Genomic DNA, 24985 nt, shown 5'->3' on the forward strand with positions numbered 1-24985 from the left:
TGCTCTAAGCCTCATTTAGAGTTGAGAAGTCCGTCTTCTATGCATTAGGCTGCAAGGCCTGAGAAGCCTGTGGTGGTCAGGGTGACTGATGTGGCAAGGGCCTTCCTGTGTCCTGCCCATGTCTCCATTCCTCTTTTTTAGTGCTTTCAGAAATGAAATGCCACAGGGGCTGAGGGGAGGCAAGGAGCAGGAAAGTACCAATTGCTGGGGACCTAACCAGCGCTGGTCTCCTCTTGGCCTGCAGATGTTCAAAGCTGCCTCTTCAGAGTGCTTTCATGGATCTTTCAAGTCATTGTTCACTCACTCTCACCCCAAGAACATTAAGATATAGTTCCCATGAGTCAGGTTATATGTGTTCTGTGGCTGGTTTGCCAACATTTTCTTTTCTTTTTTTTCTTTGTAATAAATTTAATTTTATGTTTTCCTTACTAGAGGTTTATCCTTCAATCTCTGAGGATCCCTGGTCATCCCCTTTGTTGAGATCATACTCCTGCTGTTCAGAGAGGCTTCTTTGTGGCCCACGCTGCCAAACTCACTCCTGCATCCTTTGCCCTGACAATGTAGCCACACAGGCTGATTCCAGAATAGCTAACTCTCTTCCAGGACACCAGTCAGCCACAACCTCCGTCTTTTAGGCTGTTTCCAGTCATGACATGCCACCAGTCTCTGGACTACACAGATTCTAGAGACACAGGTTAAGAGCTTCTTAGAGCCCCTTCTGGTCTACCTGGGATAAAAGAAAGCACCCCTCACATCATGCCCTTGCAGGGGAAAGAAAAAAGCCACTGTACTTCAATTGTTTTACCCAAAGAATTTCCCCCTAATTTTCTACTGGTCTTTCAAGTTCTTCAGCCTTTTTAGATCTTCCAGATGGGGGAAGAGCTAGAAACCGCAGAACTCATTTTTGGCCACCCCTTAGCATGTTTCACATTGCTTTAATGTGGGTGTACTGGACAGCTACTTTTGGTCCTTTTGAGAGCTTCAGCAGATCAGAGACAAAAATAATCTTACTTTATTACCTTGTTGAACTACCATACATTTAACATCCATGCTGTTGTCTGTCATCTTCCTTATATTATTTCATTTAATCTCAGGTTACTGGTGCAAGGTAGGTGTCAGTATCTTTATATTATAGTTGTGTGTGCAAGGCTCAGAGAGATTCAACTGATTTGCTTATATGAGCTATGAACTCCCTTCCATAATAGGGGTAGAAAAATACAGAATCATTACACTTATTCATTTCAGGGAATTGGTCTTCTGTTAGAGATACCTTGTTCCTAGGAACTATAGACAACTTCATCTTCATGTGAGCTCACCAGCTCCCACACCAGCGGCACATCATTCTAGCCTTTCTTGGCAAACTTATTCAGCTGCCTGGATTTACATACCTCACAGAGTCTATTTCCTGTGTCATTCAGAGGGGACTTCTCCAATTATAAAAAACTTCAGACTATACAAAACCCAACTAATCAGAACTCTAAAAAGTAATAGGAATTTATTTCCACATTCCGATTTTGAAATAAAGAGGCAAGCCACAACAATGCAGGCCAACATGAGAGACTTGAGGATGCAAACAGCTTCCCCGTGGTGTCTTGACTTTACCCTGATGCAGCCCACTTGCTCCCACATTCTCTCATTTCCTCTGTTCTCCCTATACCATTAGAAAGATCATATCCCAGATAGCAAGCTCCTCAGTCAACAAAGAGAATCTCAGACAGCTTCATATGGCTCTTTTTTTTCAGACTCAAAAATGTATCAAAATTTAATGTATCAAAATGTCATAGGTAAAATCAAGAAGAAAACAACAACTTTGGGGAAACACTGGCAAAGAGTGAATGTCTTCTTCGCTACTGTTTTAACTATTTATATGTGACAATAGAATGCATTTTGACACATCATATATAAATGGAGTGTAGCTTCTCATTCTTCTGATTGTACATGATGTAAAATCACACATGTCATGTAATCATATATAAACATAGGATAATAATGTTCCATTCACTCTACTGTCTTTTCCACCTCCATACCTCCTTTCCCTCCCTTCACTCCCCTTTGCCTAGTCCAAAGTACCTCTATTCTTTCCTAGCCCCATCCCTTTATTGTGAATTAGCATTCACATATCAGAGAAAACATTTGGCCTTTGGTTCTTTGGGATTGGCTTATTTTACTTAGCATTATATTCTCCAGCTCCATCCATTTACCCGCAATTGCCATAATTTCATTCTTCTTTAAGGCTGAATAGTGTATATATACTACATTTTCTTTATACATTTCTCTGTTGAAGGGCATCTAGATTGGTTCCATATTTTAGCTATTGTGAATTGAGCTGCTATAAACATTGATGTGGCTGTTTCACTATAGCATGTTGATTTTAAGTCCTTTGGGTATAAGCCAAGGAGGAGGAGAGCTGGGTCAAATGGTGGTTCCATTCCAAGTTTCCTGAATAATCTCCATACCAATTTCCATAGTTATTGCACCAATTTACAGTGCCACCAGAAATACATGAGTGTACATTTTCCCCCTTTTCCCCACATCCTCACCAACATTTATTGTTGCTTGTATTCTTGATAATTGCCATTCTGACTGGAGCAAGATGAAATCTTAGAGTGGTTTTGATTTGCATTTCTCTAATTGCTGGAAATGTTGACTTTGTTTTTTTCATATATTTGTCGACCAATTGTATTTCTTCTTCCTTGAAGTATCTGTTCAGTTCCTTCACCCACTCATTGATTGGGTTATTTGGGTGTTTTTGGTTTTTTTTGGTTTTGGTTTTGGTTTTGGTTTTTGGCGTTGGGTTTTTGAGCTCTTTTTATACCCTGGAGATTAATGCTCTATCTGAGGTGCCTGTGGTAAAGATTTTTTCCCATTACATGGGTTCTCTGTGTTCTTGACTGTTTCCTTTGCTGTTCCATTTATTGATTCTTGATTTTACTTCTTGAGCTTTAGGAGTCTTGTTAAGGAAGTCAGATCCTAAGCCGACATGGTGAAGATTTGGGCCTCCTTTTTCTTCTGTTAGGTGCAGGGTTTCTGTTCTAGTGTCTAAGTCTTTGATCCAATTTGAGTTTTGTGCATGGTGAGAGATAGGGGTTTAATTTCATTTTGCTATATATAGACTTCCAGTTTTCCCAGCACCATTTGTTGAAGAGGCTATCTTTTCTCCAATGAGTGTTTATGGAGACTTTGTCTAGTTTAAGATAACTGTATTTATGTGAATTTGTCTCTGTATCTTCTATTCTGTACCATTAGTCTACATGTCTGTTTTGGTGCCAATACCATGCCATACTATGTCATACTATGCCTCTGTAGTATAGTTTAAGGTCTGGTGTTGTGATGCCTCCTGCTTCACTCTTTTTGCTTAAGATTGCTTTGGCTATTCTTCATCCCTTATTTTTCCAAATGAATTTCATGATTGCTTTTTCTAGTTCTATGAAAAATGTCATTGGGATTTTAAAGGGACAGGTCTTTAGAAGGCAGGAACCTGGCCTTAAGACTTTAGGGAGATTGTCAAGCTGAAGATTTTATCTTAGGAACATGTCTGCTTAATATTCAAACAATGAGAAATCTCAGTTAACCTAAACATAACATTCCTAAAGCATCTTGGGATAATACAGATTTTACTCTCAGATGCAGCTCACCTCACTTAGACATTAGAGATGGTGCTTTAAATCCTGCAGACTACTCCTGGACCAGCTCCCCAAGAACATAGCAGGGATCTTGGCAAAGAGAGTCAAGGACTGATACACTGCAAAGCACTAGGGTCTGCCAAACCCCAGATACATAGCCTCCTACTTGCAAAGTGTAACTGACATGCAATAAATTGCATATATTTAAAGTGTATGCTATGGAAAGTTTTGACATACCTCTTTCCCTGTGAAACCATTGCCAGAATCCAGATAAATGAACCAATGCATGCTTCTCAAAACTTTCCTCTTCCCTTTGTAATTTTTTTCCACACATTCCTCTTGGCTCTCCTCCCCATCCGAAGGCATCCACTCATCTGTTTTCTGTCACATTGATTAGTGCATAATTTTTAGAATTTTATATGAGTAGAATTAACTAGTATGTACTCTTTAATATCTGGCTTTTTCCACTTAGTATAGTTATTTTGAGATTCAACCATATTGCAAATAACAATGGTTCACTTTATTTCTTAATATTTTATTGTATGAATACACACAATTGGTTTCTCTACTGACCTTTTGTTGGATATTAGGGTCACTTCCTGGTTTGGGCTATTACAAATAAAGCTATGATGAACATTCATGTATGAATCTTGTATGGACATATGCTTTCATTTCTCTTGGACATACAGCTGCAAGTGGAGTACATGTGTATGTCTGGCTTTTTAAGTAACTGTCAAGTTGTTCTCCAAAGTGGTTGTACCATTTTACTTTCCCACCAACAGTATATGAGAGTTTCTATATCCCCATACCTTTATTGATAATTGGCACAGTCAATCTTTATAATTTTGGACATTCTAATAAATATGCGGTGAAATCTCATTGTAGTTTTAATTTGCATTTCCCTTTTTGAGCATCTTTTCATGTGTTTATTTGTCATCTATATATCTTTGGTAAAGTCCCCCCCCCCTTTTAAATTATGTTCTTTGTTTTGTTTTCCATTTTTGGCAAAATATGGCTTTTGATCATACAATAGGTTGTTCCTGTGTATGTACTCTGTGCTTATCATCAGTGGAATTGGATTTTTTAAAAAAGTTTTAGGTATATATACAAGTGCACAAATATACATACCCCAAAAATGTTTTGTTACATAATCATAGAAAATACAATCCCCAGAAACCTCAAAACCAGTATCAGCAGGGCGGAACTACTTGCTTGGCTGTATCTAACACTAGAGGTTTCCCTTTAAGCAAAGAAAAGCTTAAAACCCAGTGTCATGATGGACTGTGGTGTAACAGGAAATGTTGTTGCAGCTGATAGGATAGGAGGCGTGGACACAGTAAGCTGAAGCTTCTCAAGGCAACAAGATAGCAAAAAGGTGGTAAGAACCAAGTACATCCATGACAGAGCAGAATGCTTAAATGAACACCCAGAAGCCAGGCAGACCAGGTTTTGAATTTCCTTCAACTACTGGCTCAGGATTCTTGGGAAAGTTGATTAACCTTGTTTTCTTTATTTCCAAAATGCAGATAAAGTTTCCTCATTGATTGTTATACAAATTAAGTAAGAAAATCGTGTGGTATGTAGCAAAGTTCCCAGCACTTGTAGTCAGCTCTAATTAAACTCTGTTATTATGAAGAGGAAGTTCAACAAGAAGGTTAAGAGCATGAATTATGAATTTGAGACCAGCCAGACTTGGCTAAAACACTGACTCTGACAATTCCTAGCTGTGTTAACTTGAATTTCAAATTGCCGTTTCACCTCTCCGTGCCACAATTTCCTTTGTGCCCCAATTTTCCAATAGGGATAATGTAGTATATCATAGGATTGTTTTGAACACTGAATTCTTATTTGCAAACTACCTAGAATGGTGATAGCAAACAGAAAGTGTTTGCTATTAGAGCTGCAGTAATCTTCCCAAGCTCCAGTTGGTATATCAAGACCTGCTTACTATAACTAGTAATTGTTTTGTTCTAAAAGCTATTTATAGAGCACCTCCTATGCATAAGCATTGAACTAGTTGTTAGGAAAGACCAAAAAAACTGTAAAGCATGGACACCTTTTTGACCAAAGAACACACCTCTAAAACAGAAAACATGGTTGATGATGACAGCCAACATGGTATATGGCTGTCATGGGAATGTCCCCCAAAAGTCCATGTAATAAATGCTTTGTCCTCAGTGTGTCTCTATCAGGAGGTGGTGGAAACTTTAAGAGGTAGGGTCTAGTGGGAGGTCTTCCGGTCATTGGAGTGTGACCTTGAAAGAGCCCCCTCGTTTCCCTCTTTTTTTGCTTCCCAGCCATGAGGTGAATAGCTATGTTCTGCCATGTGCTCCCTGCTATTATATGCTCGCTCACCACAGGCCCCAAAGCAACAGGGCCCACTAATTACAGACTGAAACGTCTAAAACTGTGAGCCAAAACCTTTTTTCTATACAAGTTGATCATCTCAAGGATTTGCTACAGTAAGAGATACTTAGAGATGTTGCAAATGTAGTCAGTCATAGACCAGGGATTTGAACCCAGGTTCCAAGCTCCAGGACTACCAGATTCCCCACCATATCAAAGGACCTCCTCAAAAACATCTGTGAGCATTCTCCGCTTGAAACTTACCACAACTTAAATAAAGTAGCAAAGGTGGTATCATAAAAGTTGTTTCCTCCCATCCTCTTTTCTCGCCTCCAGTGACATCTAAATTTTATTTTCTCTTTGCTCTGAAACTGGGCCAAAAACCACTGAGGGCTATAATTTCACACTGTTTATTTTTTAAAGCAGACTAAATTAACTTTCTCAGAACTTTCTTTTCTCATTACCCTTTCTTCCACAACATCTTTTAATATGCAGGCATAGTTTTGAAGCTTTTTATTCAGAACATACAATCCAAAATATAAAAAATTACTTTTGTGATTTTCCTTTTACCCTACAGATTTTGAGGGATATCTACATCAGGCTTCACACAAAACCCAGAGGAAATGATGTTGATTCTCTGTTTAACTTTCTTTAATGGCTACCAGCTAGGGCTAAAAAACCGTTTATCTTAATCTAAGCAAGTTCCTCATTCTATTCTTGAAAGCCATTCTCTGTGGTAGAATTTAAACGTGTGTGTGTGTGTGTGTGTGTGTGTGTGTGTGTGTGTACAAGAGAAACTCAGCATCTGTTCTTAAATCACTAGCATGTTCTATACCTATGTGTAAGATCCTCACCTAACATGTCTCCTTCTTTTCTTCTGAGGGGTGTTAATTTTTTCCAATTGGATACTTTGTTTTCTGACTTAGTCTCAGTCACACAAAGCAAGAAGATATTAACCTCCTTTTTTTTTCTTTTTCTTTCTTTCTCCTTCCCCCACCCCAGGGGTTTGAACTCAAGATACTTTGCCCCTTAGCTACATCTCTAACCCCCACTCCATTTTTTTTTTTTTTTAAATAACAGGGTCTCACTAAATTGCCCAGGCTAACCTTGAACTTGCAATCCTTCTGCCTTAGCCTCCGGATTTGCTAGAATAATAGGCATGTGTCACCACACCTGTCTTAATCTCCTTTCTTAATCCTTCCACAGTAAATTCTTAAACGATCTGTTTTCTTATCATTCTAAACTGGAATTCCAAGTCAAACCTGGACACCTTTTCTTTCTGGCTTTAGATGTTCTTCAAATGAAATTGACAGTTTGTACATTCCTTTTTTCCATGTCACTGAAGGTACTATCTATCACACCAGGGCTTAGACCCTTGTGGATTAGCCCACTGTAGCATGTAATAGGATCTGAGCTTTGTAAATCAAAGAAGTTCTGACATATCATCTATATCTGTTCTCTATATATGTCCACTTTGTCAAGGGACACCTTCTTCCCACCAGGAAGAACCAATACCTATGTTAGGAAGACTTAGTGATGCTGTGAATGCCCACAGGTCACAGTGTACAAATATACAATTGTGTAATGCAAGTACTAGGGAGCATTAGTCACCTAGACCAAACCATCCAGTTCAACCATACATAGCAGCCCTTCAGTTGGAAACATTTTTTCCATTAAGGAAAATTTTTTTGCAAATACTTGAAGGATCCATTTGCTTGCCTGAACATTATAATCAAGGTGGTATATGTTAAAAATCAGTGATACAGTCTGTCCATGTATTTTCTGTTCTCTAAGTCCTATCTTCACCTTTGGTCTATTCTTGCCAAAACAAGAGACTGATAATTTGCTTAAAAACCATAAGACCATGGAAATGATCTTAGAGCTAAAAGATGGTTATTATTACTCAGTAAATGAAAATGAGTTATAGAAAAGGAGAATGGTTAATAAGAAGCAAAACAGAGTCATCACACCCAAAAGTCAGATTTATTTCAAAACATAATGTTGACTCCATAATAATAAATATGTTTAATGCTGAAAGTAGAAAAAACTATTTTGCATATTCTATGAAGACACGGTGCTAAGAATTAGAGAAAAAGGTAGCCCTTCACCTCTAGGCCACTGATAAAACAATCCGGGAGAGGTGCATAATCACATGGATACGGCAGGGGAATTGAGGAGGGCAAAAGAGGAATTTATCAAATCATGAAGAATTTTCTACTTGCCTTTTCTTCCTGGGGCCATAAAATTAAAAATAGCCTAGAGTTAGAAAACTATGAACTACACCTTCACATACATACCTGGTTGTATAGGAGCTATCTTTCTCAATTTGGGAGAAGATTAACTATTTAGAGATCAGAATGAAAAACTAAACTGGTTTCCATTTCGACCTAGGTCAGATCACTCTGGCTAATGACAGCGCCATGAAACCCTCAGAGCCCATCAGAGCAGCTACTTACTGCTTGTGTTTAAGGCTCAAGCACAGGAATCATGAACTGGAGAACTGAAGGCACTACACAATGGTGACAGGCACCACCACAAGCTCTGAGGGTCTGAGTCCTTTCAGAGATGACAATTATATGCCACCATCTAATCAGCTAGCCTGGGGTCCAGCTCCTCCACTCTCTACAGATGGGAGCATATTAGCCCGGCTGCTGCTCAGGCCTCACTCATACAGGGAACCCACATGCCCTTTTTCCCCCACTAACTCTCAAAAGAGATTCATATACTTGGGCCCCCTCTAATTACAATAAGTAGTAGAGAAATGCTTCAGAAAGGAACACTAGTAGACCTCCTTCAGATCAGACTGAAGTGGGAGCAGAATAGAGCTGTGTGTGGCCTCAGGGCCTGGAAAGGACCCTCAGCTGCTCCTGACTACCTCAGGTCTTTCTCTCTGAAGATAAAACCTCCCAAATGGTAAAAAGCAATATAAGACTTAATCCTAAAATCCACCACTGCTCTCAGGAAGTGTTGGGGAAGGGAAGGAAGAAAGAAGCGTGCTCTCCTTCATTCTGTGACAGGCTCTCATGGGCAAAAATAAGTGGAAGACAGCTAAAGAAAATGAAGAGGTCAGTGCCTAGTCCTCTCAGTACAGATTGGCAACAGTTTCCAAGGGAAGGGCTGTCAGGTTCTGGCTCATCTCAAGACCACTGGAGGCCAAGACTCAGCCCAGGAAGGACACCAGCAGGATAACTAGCAGTACTCTCACTCTCATGGGGATTAAAATCACAGGGCATTGCTTTTGTTGTTATTGCGTGTTGTTTGTTTTTGTTATTTTGTTTTGTTTTTTAAGCCAGGTAGGACTTCAGACACCTTAGTTTACCTCCATCATTTTTCCAAAGAGGCCCTGAAGCCTGGAAAGGTTAAACAGTCTACCCAGGACACACAGCTTGTCATATGACTCGGGGACATGGAGTGGGACAGAGGCTGCAGGGAGAGAGGCAGTGCAGGTGAACATCATGCAGCACATGGCTAGCTACATTCTGGCAAAAACTTCCCACCCCTGACCCTTTCCAGTAGAAATGTCACAGAAGTGGACAGGTCCTGGACCAAGCTTATACAAGGGCTTCTCTCTGGAGGGCATGAGGACTTGCAGACATGTCTTCATTTCCCAGTCCGCGAGGCCACCTGGATGGCTTTGATCCACTCTGTGCGTTCCTTGGGGGTGGCTGCTTGCAAGAAATAATGAACTTCATCAGCCGTGATGATCTCGAAAAGGTTCTCTTCATCACTCTTCCTGCCTGTGAGGAGAGAGCAAATGGCAGCACACATGAGCACCAGAAAGTCACCTGGCCTGCCCTCCTGCTCACAGGTCATGAAACACTTTTTAAAAAAAATTCCGAGGAAAGTATGTGGTTTTCAAACATATAAACATTGTATGATTATGTATATTTATACATAAGTATATATGTTGTGTTCATATGGATGGGTACATAGTATGATCCTATATGTATGTGTATATTTGTAAGAAACAAGTAAAATACTCAAGGAGAAACATTTTATTTCATAGTTTGTAAGTAAAATTTTCACCTTTGCATTCCAATAATATTTCACAAATAATTTCTTTTTTGAGGGGGGCGGGGACCAGGGATTGAACTCAGTGGCACTCAACCACTGAGCTATATCCTCAGACGTATTTTGTATTTTATTTAGAGACGGGGTCTCACTGAGCTACTTAGCACCTCAGCATTGCTGAGGTCGGCTTTGAACTTGTGATCCTTCTGTCTCAGCCCCTCAAACTGCTGGGATTACAGGCATGTGCCACTGCACCTGGCAATAATTTCTAATGGTATCTAATGACTGACTTTTTTCTGCTTATAATATAAACCAAGAGCTGATGGTTTTATATATATATATATATATATATATATATATATATATATACACACACACACACACATACACACATATATATGCATACATATTTGTATATACATATATGTTCATACATGCATATGAAAACAAAACCAATCCTACCATCAGTGCTTTACATGCAGTTTGAACTGATTTTTGTCTAGGGTTATGTTAGAGCCACTTAAAACATCCATCTCAAATTAAAAAGCTACATGATCCTCTCCAAAACTAAAGCATCGCTCTAGACGGCAGAGGGAGGAGGGCAGACCTAGGGTAGTGAAAATCCGGGCTTTTGTGGATATGGTTTTCTGTCACCTTTATAATACCATACCACCCAAAGTGGCAAAATAAAACCAGGGTTGGGCTGTCCAAACCACATCGCCCAGTGATTCCATTTGTCCTCTGCACCTCCGAAGTCAATGCACAGTCACATAACTATCCATATGTTCAGCATAAGCTTGTAACCTGGAAGAGACCAAGGTCATCCAGTTGTAGCCCCTCAATTTGAGAGGAAGAACTGAGATTCACCATAGTGGGGTGGTTCACTGAGGGTCATGTGGCTGAATGAGTAGCACAGACCTAATAGTAACCCGGTGCTCCATCCACTCACCACAATCCTTGTTGCACAAATGCTCCTTTTGTTGTGAGGAATTTCCTGGTCTGGATAGGTAAAAAAAATTCCTTTAAGGAATGTCATCGTATCAGGTGCTAATAAGCTCTCTATCTAAGCCAATTTGGATGATGGATTTTCTCAGCATTGCTCAAGGACTTAAGACATCCACAAAGCCACTCCAGTTCCTCCAGGCCTGGAAAGCAGAAGCAGCTCAGGGAAGAGAATAGCTCTTGGTATTTCCAAGGTTTTCAGATAGCAAGCTCATGCATGCTTATGCCTAATTGATTGATTATGTTGGCACCAGATATGCAGGAGTACAAACAGAGTCTAAGCAGACACATCTCTCATAGAAATCTATTCTTACCATCTGGGTTGCTCTCCACTGAAGTCACCACACAGCCTCTCAAGTGAACTGCTCCCAAGGGATCTTCCCCCTAGAGGAGAGAGAAATTGTTCATCCATACACTGTATGGATACACCTTATCCTAATAGTGCAAGAGTCTCATAGACTCACTCTGGTAAGTATTAGGAGATTAAAATAAATAATAGCAGAAGGACCTTAAAGGAAATTCATTCCAGATACTCCATTCTCCACTTTCAATGGAGCCAGAGAGGTTTCATGAGAATATGCAAGTCAAGCTGGACTTCAACTCTGGAGGAAAATGGCAGAAGTGGAGATGCTGAGGTCCCCATGCCCCTCTAAAGAAAAGATACATGTTTACTGCACCTGAAACAGTAGTATCACCCTCCAGGAGCAGATCAAAGAGCCCTGCACCATAAACAAAGACCAAGGACTCAACCCTAACATGGGTTTTTACTCTCCAGAGTTGGCTCATTTTATTGAGGAAAAAGCTCTCTTCAACAATCAACAGCCTGAATTGCAGGAATTAAATAATGCATTCATCCAGGTTGGCCTGGGAGAGGAATTATCACTGTTTTACAGAGTGTTGGACTGATTGAGTTTCCCTGAAAATATTAGATTAGGGCAAACAAAAAAATTACATTGAGCTAACCAAATAAATTAAAATACAGTAATATTATATTCCATCCCTCAGTTTATACTGGCCTTAAAGGCATAGGGATTCAGATCATTGCAGTGTGAGTAGGTAGAAAAAAGTAAAGGAAGATGGGTGAAAAAAAAGTGGGAGGGTGAAAAGAAAATGGAAATATGAACAACACAGAGAATAAGAAGCCCAGCCCATAAATGGAGTGGAGGTTTCCATTTGAATGGGTTTATTGACCACAGAATCTCACCCCAGCAGGGTCATAGTAGTGCAGGTAGGCAGGGTCTTCTCGAAGAACAAATTTTCTCACTTTCCAGTTTTTCCTCCTATGCCCCTAAATCCAGGAACAACAAAAGAAAAGAAATGATGAGTTCCTAGCATCACTCGATATGTTCAGTGCCTAGGTCATAAGTCTTTTCAGAATTGGATAAAAGAAAAAATAAGATGAAACATTAACTTTAGGAGAACAAGGCCCTGACCCAGGACATTCTCAGGGGATAGCACTGAGGGAAATTAATAACTTGTTGTTATTATATTAAATGGATGAACTAGATTATTTCCAAGCTTGGTTTGCAGTTTCATTATCATGTAAAGCGATGCTGTGTACTATATGCTATGTTAGGGATATTATCAGTTTAAGGTGTGGACCTGATCTTCAAAGAGTTTATGAACTATGTGGAAATATAAAATACCAAAGCCCAAATAAAATAATTTGTATAGATAATGGATTTGAAAGGAATTAAGTGAGGAATGTGTAATTATGGGCTTTGGATGTCAATCAAAGCCTTATAAAGGCCTGGACTTGTCTGTGTGGGATACACAGGATTTAGATGGATATAAAGATTATTGACAACACACACACAAAAAAAAATGGGTGGAAATGCACAGGGCATGAGCAGAAGCTGATGAATGAGACCAGTCTGGCTAAGATGCACTGTGCATGAGGAGTAGCAGAAGCAAAGCTGGAAAAGTCACAGACCTTGGTCAAAATAAAATGACTTTTGAAAAGGAAGATGGGAGATAATTACTAAGACTTTTGAGTAGGGAAAAGATTACAATTTGGGGAAAATTAATATGGTGACAAAGTACAGAATGGACCAGCTAGATGGAATAAAGGAAAGCCAGGTAGAAGATAATAATGTAAAAATGAGGTCATTAGGGAATGATTGAAATAATCCAGACATAAAATTATTAGGAACTAACTTTAGGTAGCAGCAATAGCCATGAAAATGAATTTGGCTATAATAGACATAATAAAAATAGATTAAAACTTGGTCTTCCTCAGTAGAATTAAACCCTTGGCATCATCTAGTCTGTGAATTTTAAGAACAGGAACTTTCTCTTTGTTCCCCAGTGCTCACCATAGTGTCTGGATCATGGAAACTGCTCCATCTCTCTTTGTAATGGCCATTAAAGAGCAAGTTTAATGATCACAGTCAACCGGATTCTGTGATTTTTTTTCCACAGAAAATTCAAAGGATTTAAATACCTCCAGAAGCCTAAAATGGTATTAAATTAGAAGATAACATACTCTGTACCCAAAATGAAGAATAATCTAAAGTGCCACATATCAACAGGCATATATAAAGATGGATTTTCCAACATTTTTCATTTTGCTGATGTACAAAACAATGAATAACGTGTGGTTTTAGCAGAGCCTCCTTCATAAAATCAGGTCAGAGGAATTTAAAGAGCACTTTCAAGAAGGGGTCTAAGTTTTATGGCCAAGAATTTGGTAAGAAAGAAAAAAAAAAACACCTCATTTCCAAAGAATCTTTCACTTGCCTGAAGGGATAGAGCCAAGAACCCTACAGAGTCACATGGAAGGGCAGGAAATAGTTCTGTCTGCTATATCATCATTGGCATTTGCAATGCAGCAGCTTCTAAAAGTATGGATTCCTACTCTTTCCCTTAACTAACGTCATCCATGAGATAGAAACACTACAGTTGCCACCCCGCACCATTTCCTCTTCATCTGCACACCCTCATGTCATGCTGTCTTACAAAATTACTGAGTGATCACCAGGTCATGAGCTGGTGGAAGAGGAAGGTAACAGGAAAGAGGAAGGTGAAACCAGCCTTTCCTGACTAGTCACCTCATTCCCTTGAAGTCCTCACTGATCAGTGCGGTATATTGCAGAGTTTGCTGTAATTGGGGGTGTCTGGTCATCTTTCATTTTAGGAGTGTTTCCTGAGGGATTTTAAGTAATGTACGCAGGCCTGAGCTTTCCAAGATTATTGCTAAACTTGTCAAAGTCATCTAATTATATTCAATTGAATTCACTTCACAAGTGTTTACTGCCAATCGTGGACCAAGAAGGACACTGAACTTCACAGTAGAAACAAGATGCATGTATAACATCTGGTTGGGAATTAAACAACTACATATTTCATTCATTGTTTTAACAGAAGAAATGATACAAGAAGGGATTATACTGAATCTAATCCACAACCATTTACCCTCAAACTTTCTCCATTGGCAAAATAGAATTATTTCCTCTGAGGTGAAAGTGGGACACAGTCTTCCAGTTGGACAAAGCTATTTCCCACCTCTGAAGTGTGGAGCACAGTTCCTTTTTCATGACAATCTTGGTGGGCAGGTTAGCCTTGGCTAGCTCCCAGCAAGGGATATAAAAGTACTTTACTTTTTGAGGAACTAAAAAAAAATTTTTTTTAATTCCCTCAAGTGATTCTGATATGAACCACAGTTACTAACCACTGAGGCTAAGAGGTTGGAAACATTAAAGAAAAATGCCAATTCAAATAGAAGAGGTCTTTGGTTTTCTCCCTACTCTGCCCCACCGAAAACAATTTGGAAGAAAGAATAGTGTAAAAGAACCAAATCCCTGAATGCATACAGATTCCTGTTTTCTCTAAGTAGAAAGGAAGTTTATAGAATGACATTTTAAATAGTTGTATTTTAAAAATAGAATAAATTATCTTTTAAGACTAAAAAGGCTAGCTCATTTGTTCTCAGCACTGGCTACACATCACTTGGAAGCCACAAAATTCCAAAGACTGGTTTGATCAGCCGGGGTACAGTTTTTATAGCTCTTCAGTTGTCAAATTTGTTTATCAACTGGGCTAGCTACAACTAAATTGTACCTATCAAAGGTTAGGTAAGGAAAGGTAAAGAAAACACACATATAAGTTTACTACAGTTGCCACCCCACACCATTTCCTCATAGTCCCTATCATCTTCAAAACACATTCAGGTACCTATTCCTTAACCAATTTTTGACTATTCATCCATCTCCTACTGGGTGCTCCACCTAGATATGGCTCCAGTCCAGCCCAGATGTTTTATATACCTTCTTGCTTAGCTTTCTAAGAACTCCTCTCAAGATTAGGGCCTGGGGCTGGCCATGTAGCTCAGTGGTAGAAAGCTTGCCTAGCATACATGAAGCCCTTGGTTCGAAAAGGAAATTCCCTCCAAGTTACTCCTGTCTTAACAGTCATCTTCCAGCATCTGAAATCAAAGAACCTAGAACCTAAGAATGTTTTCTAGAATCAATGAGGAATCCAACGAGGGGCAAACTCTGAGTCTTTCCTATGTAAAATTGGCCCCCCACTGCCTTTCCTTTAATCTAGTCAAGTTGTTTACCTTGTCATAAAAGATATTAGAATAGGACATGAATTCTTTCTAAATCCTTGCTGTATATTTCTTAGGACCTGGTTCTTTTAAAACTTGGAGCTAAGACAAGTTTTCAATACTAATGTTTCACTTCCCCAGGATAATTCAAAATCCTCCTTATTACCTAATCTCAACAAAGCCAATGAGACTTATATTTTAAAATAAAAATATATGCTCTATTTTGGTTCTTTTCTCCTTGTTCATTCCATTAACCACTAACATGAAGGACTATAATATGAAGTAAAATCTCTTAGTCTCATGGAACCTATAGGTAGTACACAGAAATTTCTTTACATCAACCAGGCTTTCTCCATTATATACTGAGTGGTGCTTGCATTTATTTATTTATTTATTCATTCATTCATTCATTCATTCATTCTCATTAGTTATACAAGATAGCTCTTTAATTCATTGTACACAAATGAAGCACAATTTTTCAGTTCTCTGGTCATACATAAAGTATGGTCATACCATTCGTGCAATCATATGAATACCTAAGGTAATGATGTCTGTTTCATTCCACCATTTTTCCTACCTCCAGGCCCCTCCCCAGTTTGGCCCATCCAAAGTTCCTTCACTCATCCTATGTCCCCCCATTATGGATTAGCATCCACTTATTCTAGAAAACATTCGGCCTTTGTCTTTCGGAGATTGGTTTACTTTGCTTAGCATGATATTCTCTAACTCCACCCATTTACCTACAAATGCCATAATTTTATCCTCTCTTAATGCTGAGTAATATTCCATTGTGTATATGTACTACACTCACATATTGCTGGTGGGACTGCAAATTGGTGCAGCCTATCTGGAAAACAGTATGAAGATTCCTTAGAAAACTTGGAATGGAGCCACCATTTGACTATCCCACTCCTTAGTCGATACCCAAAGGACTTAAAAACAGCATACTACAGTGACGCAGCCACCTCAATGTTTATAGCAGCACAGTTCACAAAGGCCAAACTGTGGAACCAACCTAGATGCCCTTCAATAGATGAATGGATAAAGAAACTGGATGGTGCTATTAATACAGCTCACAGTACAGCCAGAAAGACAAGACTTTGGTCCTCTGAAGTGGCCTGGGCTTCTTTGCCACCCTATGCTAGTATCAGTTCATTTCACCCTGAATATTCCCACGTCTTCCTGCTACTTATCCCTCTGCTAAGTGCTGACTCTGGCTTCCTCGTTCACCCCCAGCCCTTCTATTCTCCTACCTCGAAGCATCATGTGCCTTGGCCCCTAAAAACTGACTAGAGATATTCAGCTCACCCCAGTCCTTTCCTCTCAGATTGATGATGTCCTATATTTGTAGACACCTGGTAACTGCATATAACTTCCCCCAGGGCTATGTCCATGCCCTCAGACTAGATTTGACCTTTGCCTGCTGTTTCTGTGGGGAGCTGGCCTTGGGCTTGTTCTAGTTTTTGGTTTCACCATGCTTACACACAATCTAGAATGGTACTCCTTGCCCACAAAGTGCCTACTGTTCTTACCTGGGTGTGGCCTATACCTATCTCCTGGTGACTTTGAAAGGAAGAAGAGAGGCAAAATGGCAGTACTTCAGCATAAAACATCTTTGTCTTTTGGATGACATCTCTTAGCCAATTTATTTCCTCCAAAATGAAAGGGGAAATATTTTCTTAAAACTTTTTCTCCCTGTGATGTTGATAAAGGAGATCTTTTTCTATTGTAGGGGCATCTTGTGCCCTGCCTGCCTCAGTCCTCCCAATCTAATGTTTGGGAAGATAATCTTTGATCATCGACTTAGCTAATCCTCTCACTTTTATTCTCTGGATTTCATTTTCTGGTTCAGTATTGGTCAAATAAACTAAATGCCATTGAGTCATTTAGGGAAAACTTTGGGGGAAATTGTTAAGGGGAAAGGCTAGGAGGAAATAGGGGTGGCCACTCACCTGCTTCAGTAAACATCCCTGCTTGATAATCACCCCTCTGAATTCTTCTTTCAGAATCACATCATCATCACTGGAATTCTCTTCACAGAAGAACCCACTGTCTGGCTGTTGGGAAAACAATCAGCAAAGTGACTTCACCAGTTTTAGGCATATTGCTCTGTGCACCATGCCCACCTCCCTCTCCCTTCCAGCTAGTGAGACAGGTTCCTCCTCTTCCTTCCAGCTACTGGGCATATCCCCATCTGAACTTTAAAGGCTGTTCTTGGTTAGCTAGTCTCCTCTCCTCCATTTTTCTTGCTTCTACATGCCATTCCTTTCTTAGCTCCACTTAAATGTTATCTTGACAACATCCTTTCATTTTCTAAGATTCCATAAGCTATATTCTTTAAAAAAAATTTTTTAGTTGTAGATGAACACAATATTTTTATTTTTTTAATGTGGTGCTGAGGTTTGAACCCAGGGAGGGAAGGAGGCAAGCAATCTACCACTGAGCTACAACCCCAGCCCCCGCCCCCAAACTATATTCTAAGTCTATCTCCATCTTCCACACCTTGTGTATTTCTTCCTTTGAGGCCTCCTTTTCCTGGGACCTCATAGCCACATTCTTGAAACCAGGGTGATTGACATTAAAACACTTTACAACATTATCTTCCTCAGGACTTTTACCACTCAACCCCTTCTCCAACTTTAAGAACACTAAAGAGCAAGGGTCCAGCACCAACCCCTCACATCAAGAGGGAATCAGTAACAAATTGCTCAGTGATAAATCATACAGAGGAGCAATCACTGTGATGGGTATTTTTAGGATCCTATTTATTTAAATAGCTATAAATAATAAAAAGTTTGAAGAAAAAAAATAATGACAGAGAAACTTCCTCTAAAGTGAAATGAAACTCTATTTGGGATGTTCACTTCATTTTTGAAAGAAGGATGTTTCTCTTAAGTAGTTTCCTAACTTCTATATTCTGATCCAAAATAGAAACAAAACTGCAAAAATTCCCCCAGAAATCCACAGTTGCCAGAATTATCACACAGCCCAAGATTGGGTCCCCATTGTGTAATACAGCATTTCCCAATCTGCAATAAGCAGACTAGGCGTGGGTAGTACACAACGTGTAGGATGTGACATGCATAGACACACTGTATATGAAGAGCCACCTATTTTAATGTATATTTGAAAATAAAATTACAACCAGCTCTGTGATTTTTTGTACATCTGTGCCTGCATTTTCTTTTCTGCTCTATCTCCTTTGTCTAGGAAAGGGCTTGCTATGTAGGAGAGCCTAATAAATTTGTATAAGTAAATTATTGCTTAGTATAAGAATGAAAAGAGTAGAATTTAAAAAGTTAGTTTTTTAAAAAAAAAAACTATTCAAGTAGTCCACCATTTCCTTTAAATTGTTTCGCTTGGATGGGGCAGCGCTGTGGAGTGAACAGCTGTCAAGTCTGGGTCTTGCTGGTGTAGTAGAAGCTTCGTGGGCCTCAAGGCTGCATGGCTTGGGGGCTTGGAGTAGTTCCTTTTTCTCCCCGGTTGATCTCACCCTCCCCCCACCTCAGCTAACAGTTCTCTGTAGGTCTGGGCACTTTCTTTGGCATATGTGGCTAAGAACTGAAATCAACAGAGACTCTGCCCTGGGCTGTCCCCCAATGGGAAGAATAGATCGGTAGCTTTTCTCACTTACAAAGTAGTAGAAGGCATCCGGGTTGTCCAGGAAAGGGTTCTCAGCAATCCCATCCGCTGCGTTCTTGGACAGGTCTCCAGCAGGCTGCAGATAGCCTTCATTGAGCAGTGATGAGGCAATCATGAGGCCTTCCTGGCGATTCCGAATAGATTTGTTGGATACCAACCAGTCGATGACACAGCTACCTAGAGAGGACCAATAGAAGGAATGTTAATCCTCCTCAAAGAGCAAGCCACTGACCATCACTCTTGCACTGGCTCCAGAACACCTGCATGTCCAACTTGTCTCATCCTCCCTGCTATTCCAAGAAGGAAAAAATAAAATTAGTGGGATAGAGACCTGAAAACAAAAAGAATCATCTAAGAAGTTTTTAAAAATGTCTACATGCTGTGTAAGAAGCAACATCTGGATCAAAGAAATCATTTTTCCTAGCCCACTCATTTCTTTCATTAATTAACATTTATTGAACATCTAGTAGATCGAGCACCTAATAGGTACTCTGATGGGTATTGGAAAGATTCACTTAGGGAATCTAAAAGAGAGAGATGCATGAGAAGTATTAGAACCCAGCAAGTCAATACTGCAGATCTACTGAGTCACATCTGAAGGTGTGGAAGGGGCAGGGGAAGGAGGAGGGGACTGCCATGCACTGTCCGGGAAAATATTCATAGAGAAATTGACACTGGGCTGAGACCTAAAAAAAAGCAGTAGGTGTTTGTAAACATGTAAGACAGGGCTGAGAGAGTTCAGCACAGGCTGAGGAGCAGCGGGTGCGAAGATTCACACAAGCTGCAGCTGCCCCAGCAATGGGGGCGGGGGCAGGAGGAGGAGTGGTGAGACCAGGCAAAAGGAGAGGAGGAGAAGGAAGATGCAAGATAAGTGGGAAGAACTTTGATGGCACGTTAAGTCATTTGGCACTAAGGAGCCATTGCAAGTTTTTAAGCAGCAAATATCATCACGATGGGATGTTTGTCCTAAATTAAAATTTGACCTTATTTGTTTATCATCACACCTCTGCAGGATCTTGCAGGTCCCTCAAGAAGTCATTTAATCAAACTTTTGCCTCAAGAAAGGATAACAAGGGAAATAAAATGAAATTGACCCAAGGGTTAGATTACTAACAGGTGAAAGTAAAGAGCTGCATCCATAACAGTGCATTTTTTATAGATGACAATGACAGAGCCCATGTAACCCTGCCAGGCCTGGGTCATCCAAGCAAGGGCAGTGGGGTGTGCCACCCTTGCAACAGCAGTGAGAGCTTTCGGTAAGGGAGCCTTCTGTGAATTTCATATATGAGAAGTTTAGTCCACTTTTGCTAGAAGGATAAATTAATTAATACTGAATCTCTGCTTTTAATCCCTGCAGCAACCCTATAAAAGAGGTAGGGTAGTAATTACAGACCTTATTTGAAGGATGAGAGAACTTAGACTCAGAGAGTTTAAGTGTCCTTAGGCCTAGGTTGCCAAACACTGGGCCTTCACATTTTATGCTTGTTCAGCTAAGCGTGCTGAAGCCTGAAAGGTAAGCTCACTCTGGTGTCCCTGTCACCCGATATTCAAGGTCCTTCATCACACATCAGCACATCTGGGTCCCAGTCTCTGCCTCAGTCTTCATCTCCCAGCTGAGACTACTTGACTCCCCTGAAGCCTCTACCCATGGAAATTTCTAGAACCCACCATGACCTTCAATAGAAAAGACATAAGAAGTGGTAGCCCAATACCCTGGGACTCAGGAGCACATAAATACAAGAAATGAGTGTCAGCTGGATCTTGTGACCAGATCTACATTGGAACCTCTTCCTGTTGCCTTTGCCCTTTGTTCTGTAGACCTGACCACAGTCCTGTAGAGTTAGGTCGCTGTCTTGCTCTTGTCAGTTTCCCTCACCAACAACCACAGCTAGGTATCTTGGTCTCAAATCTCATCCTTTACTTGTCTGATGCTAACGGGCTGCTGCCTGAACTTCCTGAGACTCAGTCCTATGAAATACTCCCCTGATACTACAGCTCACATTCTTCCCCTTCTCCTTCCTGACCCTGACCTGGACCACTGTCATAGATTATCTGTTGAGCTGGGCACAGTGGCACATGCATGTAATCCCAGCGGTTTGGGAGGCTGAGGCAGGAGGATCACAAGTTCAAAGGCAGCCTCAGCAATTTAGCAAGGCCCTAAGCAACTTAGTGAGACCCTATCTCTAAATAAATTATTTTTAAAAAGGGCCGGGGATGTGGCTCAGTGTTTAAGTGCCCCTGGGTTCAATCCCCAGTACCAAAAAAAAAAAAAAAAAAAAAAGATTATCTGTTGATCTTATACCTCAGATTCAATATCTCTTATATTTTCTCAGAATTTACTTCCTTTGATGCCTCTTGTCATCATAAGTAACCCATGCCTGGTAACTGATAAATCTTGTCCAAAACTATACATCTCATTTTGTTCCCCTTAATGAACCATCTGCCCTACCGGGCAGGTCAATTTCTTTTTCTTAGACACATATTGTGCATCTCTGCCCAATAACTTTGTTCTCACTGTCCTATGCCAAGCCTCCTCATCAGACATCTTCCTCATGAATGATATACCCATATTTCAGGGTCAAAGTTAGGTACCACCTCCTATTCACCCCCAACAACCCTCTGAACTCTTTCTCTTTTCTGAACTCACTTAGGCAGACATGTGACTTCCTCAGTCATAATAATCACTTGAGTGCTTGCTCCACTAGCACCGCTGTGTGTCAGACAATGTTCTACACACAGAACAGCAAGCCTATAAAGTACATAGGCTATGACACCCACATTTTATAAGGAAAGTGAGGGACAGAGAGGCTAAGTTATTTACCTGAGCTTTTATAGTTAGTAAGTTAAAGACCCAGGAGAATTTGAACCAAGATAGTCTGGTTCCAATGAACATGTTTCAATCACTACATCATACTACCTAAGCTCATAACACCTAAAACCCTACCCCGTGCAGCCTCTGACATCCTAATATTATCACTTAACTCTAACATTATATGTCTCCACCCCTGTTTATCATAACAAGGTATGCATCTTATTTGATTGAGTATGTATGGCTAACAATTATTTAATGCCATTTATTGGGGGAGAAAGATCCTTTAATTGATGCAGCTAGAACTTCTGAAATGTTATCTTGGACAAAAACGTTTTTTCCACCCTTCTTTCTGATTCCACATGGGGAAAAGTCAATTCTTATGTTCATCACTCTGCATTTAGTGACACTGTTCATTCCCCATGCTCCAGGCCCCCACCAGACACACTGAGCTGAGGGACAGCAAAAGGAGAACTCCCTATTCCCTCCCTTCTCGCCCCATTTCAGGCATGCACATCCTTTTACCTGTGAAACAGTGGTTAAAAACCTTCTTGTCCTTTTCTAGATTCAGCTCTTTTATTCCTCTTTCAGTGTCTTTCATGGACAAATATAAGGCACTGCAAAGAGATAAAAAAGATGGTGAGTAGGGAACATTTCAGAATAGTGGGTTCTCTCTGGGAGTTGCCACCCTGGAGAGGCTGGCCATGAGCACAAGCTTCCCTTGCCACTTTGAGTAACACGTGAACCTATTTCTCCACCAGACCATAAGAGAAATATTCATATTTACATAATGCTGTGGCCTGCAGAGCATTTAGTAAAATGCACTAGAAAAATACATAATGTTTCTAAAATTCATTAAGCTCTTTTAAAATTTAATTCCTGGTGCCTGAGGTGGAAATTGCCCTGAGTTAGGTTCCAAAGATTAAAGGTTTTGAGGGCCAATTTTTCACTCACATTGTAGATCTTTAAGATCCCTGGAATATCCCCCCAAAAGGCTCATGAGTTAAAGGCTTAGTTCGCAGCTTGGTCCTATTGAGAGGTGGAGGACACTAAGGAGGTGGGGCCTTGTGAGAGGTCTTTCAGTCTTTGGGGACCTGCCCTCAAAGGGAACTGTGGTACCCCAGACTCTCTCTCTCTTTCACAACCCAAAAGGAGGTGAATGTTTTCACTATACCATGCACTTCTGCCTGATGTACCACTATTACCAAAGGCCTAAAAGCAAAATGTATCCAACTGACCATTGACTGAAACATCCAAATCTATGAGCCAAAATGAACCTTTTCTCTTTGTAAGTTGATTATCTCAGGTATCTTTACAATAATGAAAAGCTGATTAACACAGTCCCCCAATTATTTAAAGATCTTCAAGAGACCATGTTGTAGACTATTGCCTTGAAGAAACCAAACATTTCCACTAAGCTTATTTTTTATTCTAAAAATAATATGAGATAAAGCAAAATAGAAGTTCTCACTTTTCTTGTCTTTGGAACAATAAACCAAAAATAGCCTTATCAGAGAATCTAAGGCCCAACACAGACCACTTTCTTGTATATTGTGGCTCCATGTAGTTTGAGCATCATTTCCTCCCTGACATCACTCAGGAATGTGATCACCTGATGTCCCCAACCAGCAGCTGCAGCCAAAGCCAGGTGTCATCTCCTCTTGGGTCTTTATCAAAAAGCTCCTATGGTGAGGGAAGCTGCTGAGTCTTACTAAGCTCAATGCCCAAACATGACTCCTGTGACAAGAGTCTTGTATTAATCATGCAGCTGTGTCTCCTCTTAGATGTGCCCCATCTCTTACCCACTCCTTGTGAAGAGAATTCTTATTGGACATTTTAAGCAACTAGCTTATATTCCTCCCAACAGGGTTCCTGTTTCAGAGTATGCTCAATTGAAAAGCAAAACTACCAGAAAGAAAGATATTCCTGCCAGGTGAGGTGGCACATGCCTGTAATCCCAGCAGCTCAGGACACTGAGGCAGGAGAATCACAAGTTGAAAGCCAGCCTCAGGAAAAGTGAGGTACTAAGCAATTCAGTGAGACCCTGTTTCTAAACAAAATACAAAATAGGGCTGGGGATGTGGCTCTGTGGTCGAGTGCCCCTGAGTTCAATCCCTGGTACTCAAAAAAAAAAAAAAAAAAAAGAAAGAAAGAAAGAGATTCCTGTGCTCATAGAAGATATGAAGCATGCAGGAAAGAACTCCATTCACAATCTCTGCCAAGAGGCTATATTTACCTGTTGGTCTCTGACCCCCTTTAGACGTTAACTATCACTTGCAATGCCAAGCTAGCCAGTATTGCAGCCTATTAAACCAGGGCAGGGAACAAATGGCTTTCATGCAGGATGGGTGTTCATCCTGGCTGGCCCTTCCTGACTATGAGAATAAAAGCATGAATTCAAACTTGTAATCTCACTTGCTTATATACTTAATTCCTGCTTCCTCCTTGCTGCCTAGAGATCCTGATGCTTTCTTTCCAGATTAATAACTTATTATGGCTACTTCATAAATGAAATGATGAGCCATCCATTCTCCCCACCCCATCCCCACAGACATACACCACATACACAAAGCTACCCAGTGAGGGAAATTATACATTCCTATTCCATTAGCTTCTTGCCTCAGACCCAGTTAAACATCTAGGTCCACCAAGTGCCAGTGGAGCTTGGCAGAGTGGATACAGACTTCAGAGATAGCCAAGCAAGCCTTGGAACAGGATCTGTTGTGTTCTTCCTCTCAGAAAGCAGAGAGAAAAAAGGAAGGGTAGAGAGAGGCAATCCCAGAAAATCACCTTAAATCGATGGTTTCTGGCAGACGAATAGACCTCCTTGTGGATTTTCTTGCAAACTTCTGGCCTCCTTCAATGCATTTAATGGCTCTCTTGATGTCCTTAACCCAAGCATCTCTCTCCTCCAGGAAGCTTGCCTGGAAGAAGTGGTCCTGCTGTTTGGTGGTAGTAATCTTAAACACAAACTGAAAATCAAAACACATCCCATTAGAAATGACC

General features: G+C 40.4%; 1 protein-coding gene across 2 annotated transcripts in view; it reads right to left on the minus strand.

Annotated features, from left to right (window-relative positions):
* Nucleotides 1-7933: 7933 nt before the first annotated feature.
* PLEK (pleckstrin) overlaps nucleotides 7934-24985 on the minus strand; it is a 138031-nt gene continuing 120979 nt past the window's right edge. For both annotated transcript variants that reach the window (XM_081265357.1, XM_081265356.1), the window contains 7 exons: nucleotides 24770-24951; nucleotides 22505-22596; nucleotides 19163-19347; nucleotides 17481-17585; nucleotides 12187-12270; nucleotides 11297-11366; nucleotides 7934-9706 (listed from right to left, as the gene is read on the minus strand). In XM_081265357.1, coding sequence (XP_081121483.1) covers nucleotides 9570-9706; nucleotides 11297-11366; nucleotides 12187-12270; nucleotides 17481-17585; nucleotides 19163-19347; nucleotides 22505-22596; nucleotides 24770-24951 — 855 coding nt within the window. In that variant the 3' untranslated portion in view covers nucleotides 7934-9569. The remainder of the gene's footprint in view (nucleotides 9707-11296; nucleotides 11367-12186; nucleotides 12271-17480; nucleotides 17586-19162; nucleotides 19348-22504; nucleotides 22597-24769; nucleotides 24952-24985) is intronic.

The sequence above is a fragment of the Spermophilus citellus genome (assembly GCF_964194105.1).
Source record: "Spermophilus citellus genome assembly, chromosome: 13".
NCBI lineage: Eukaryota > Metazoa > Chordata > Mammalia > Rodentia > Sciuridae > Spermophilus > Spermophilus citellus.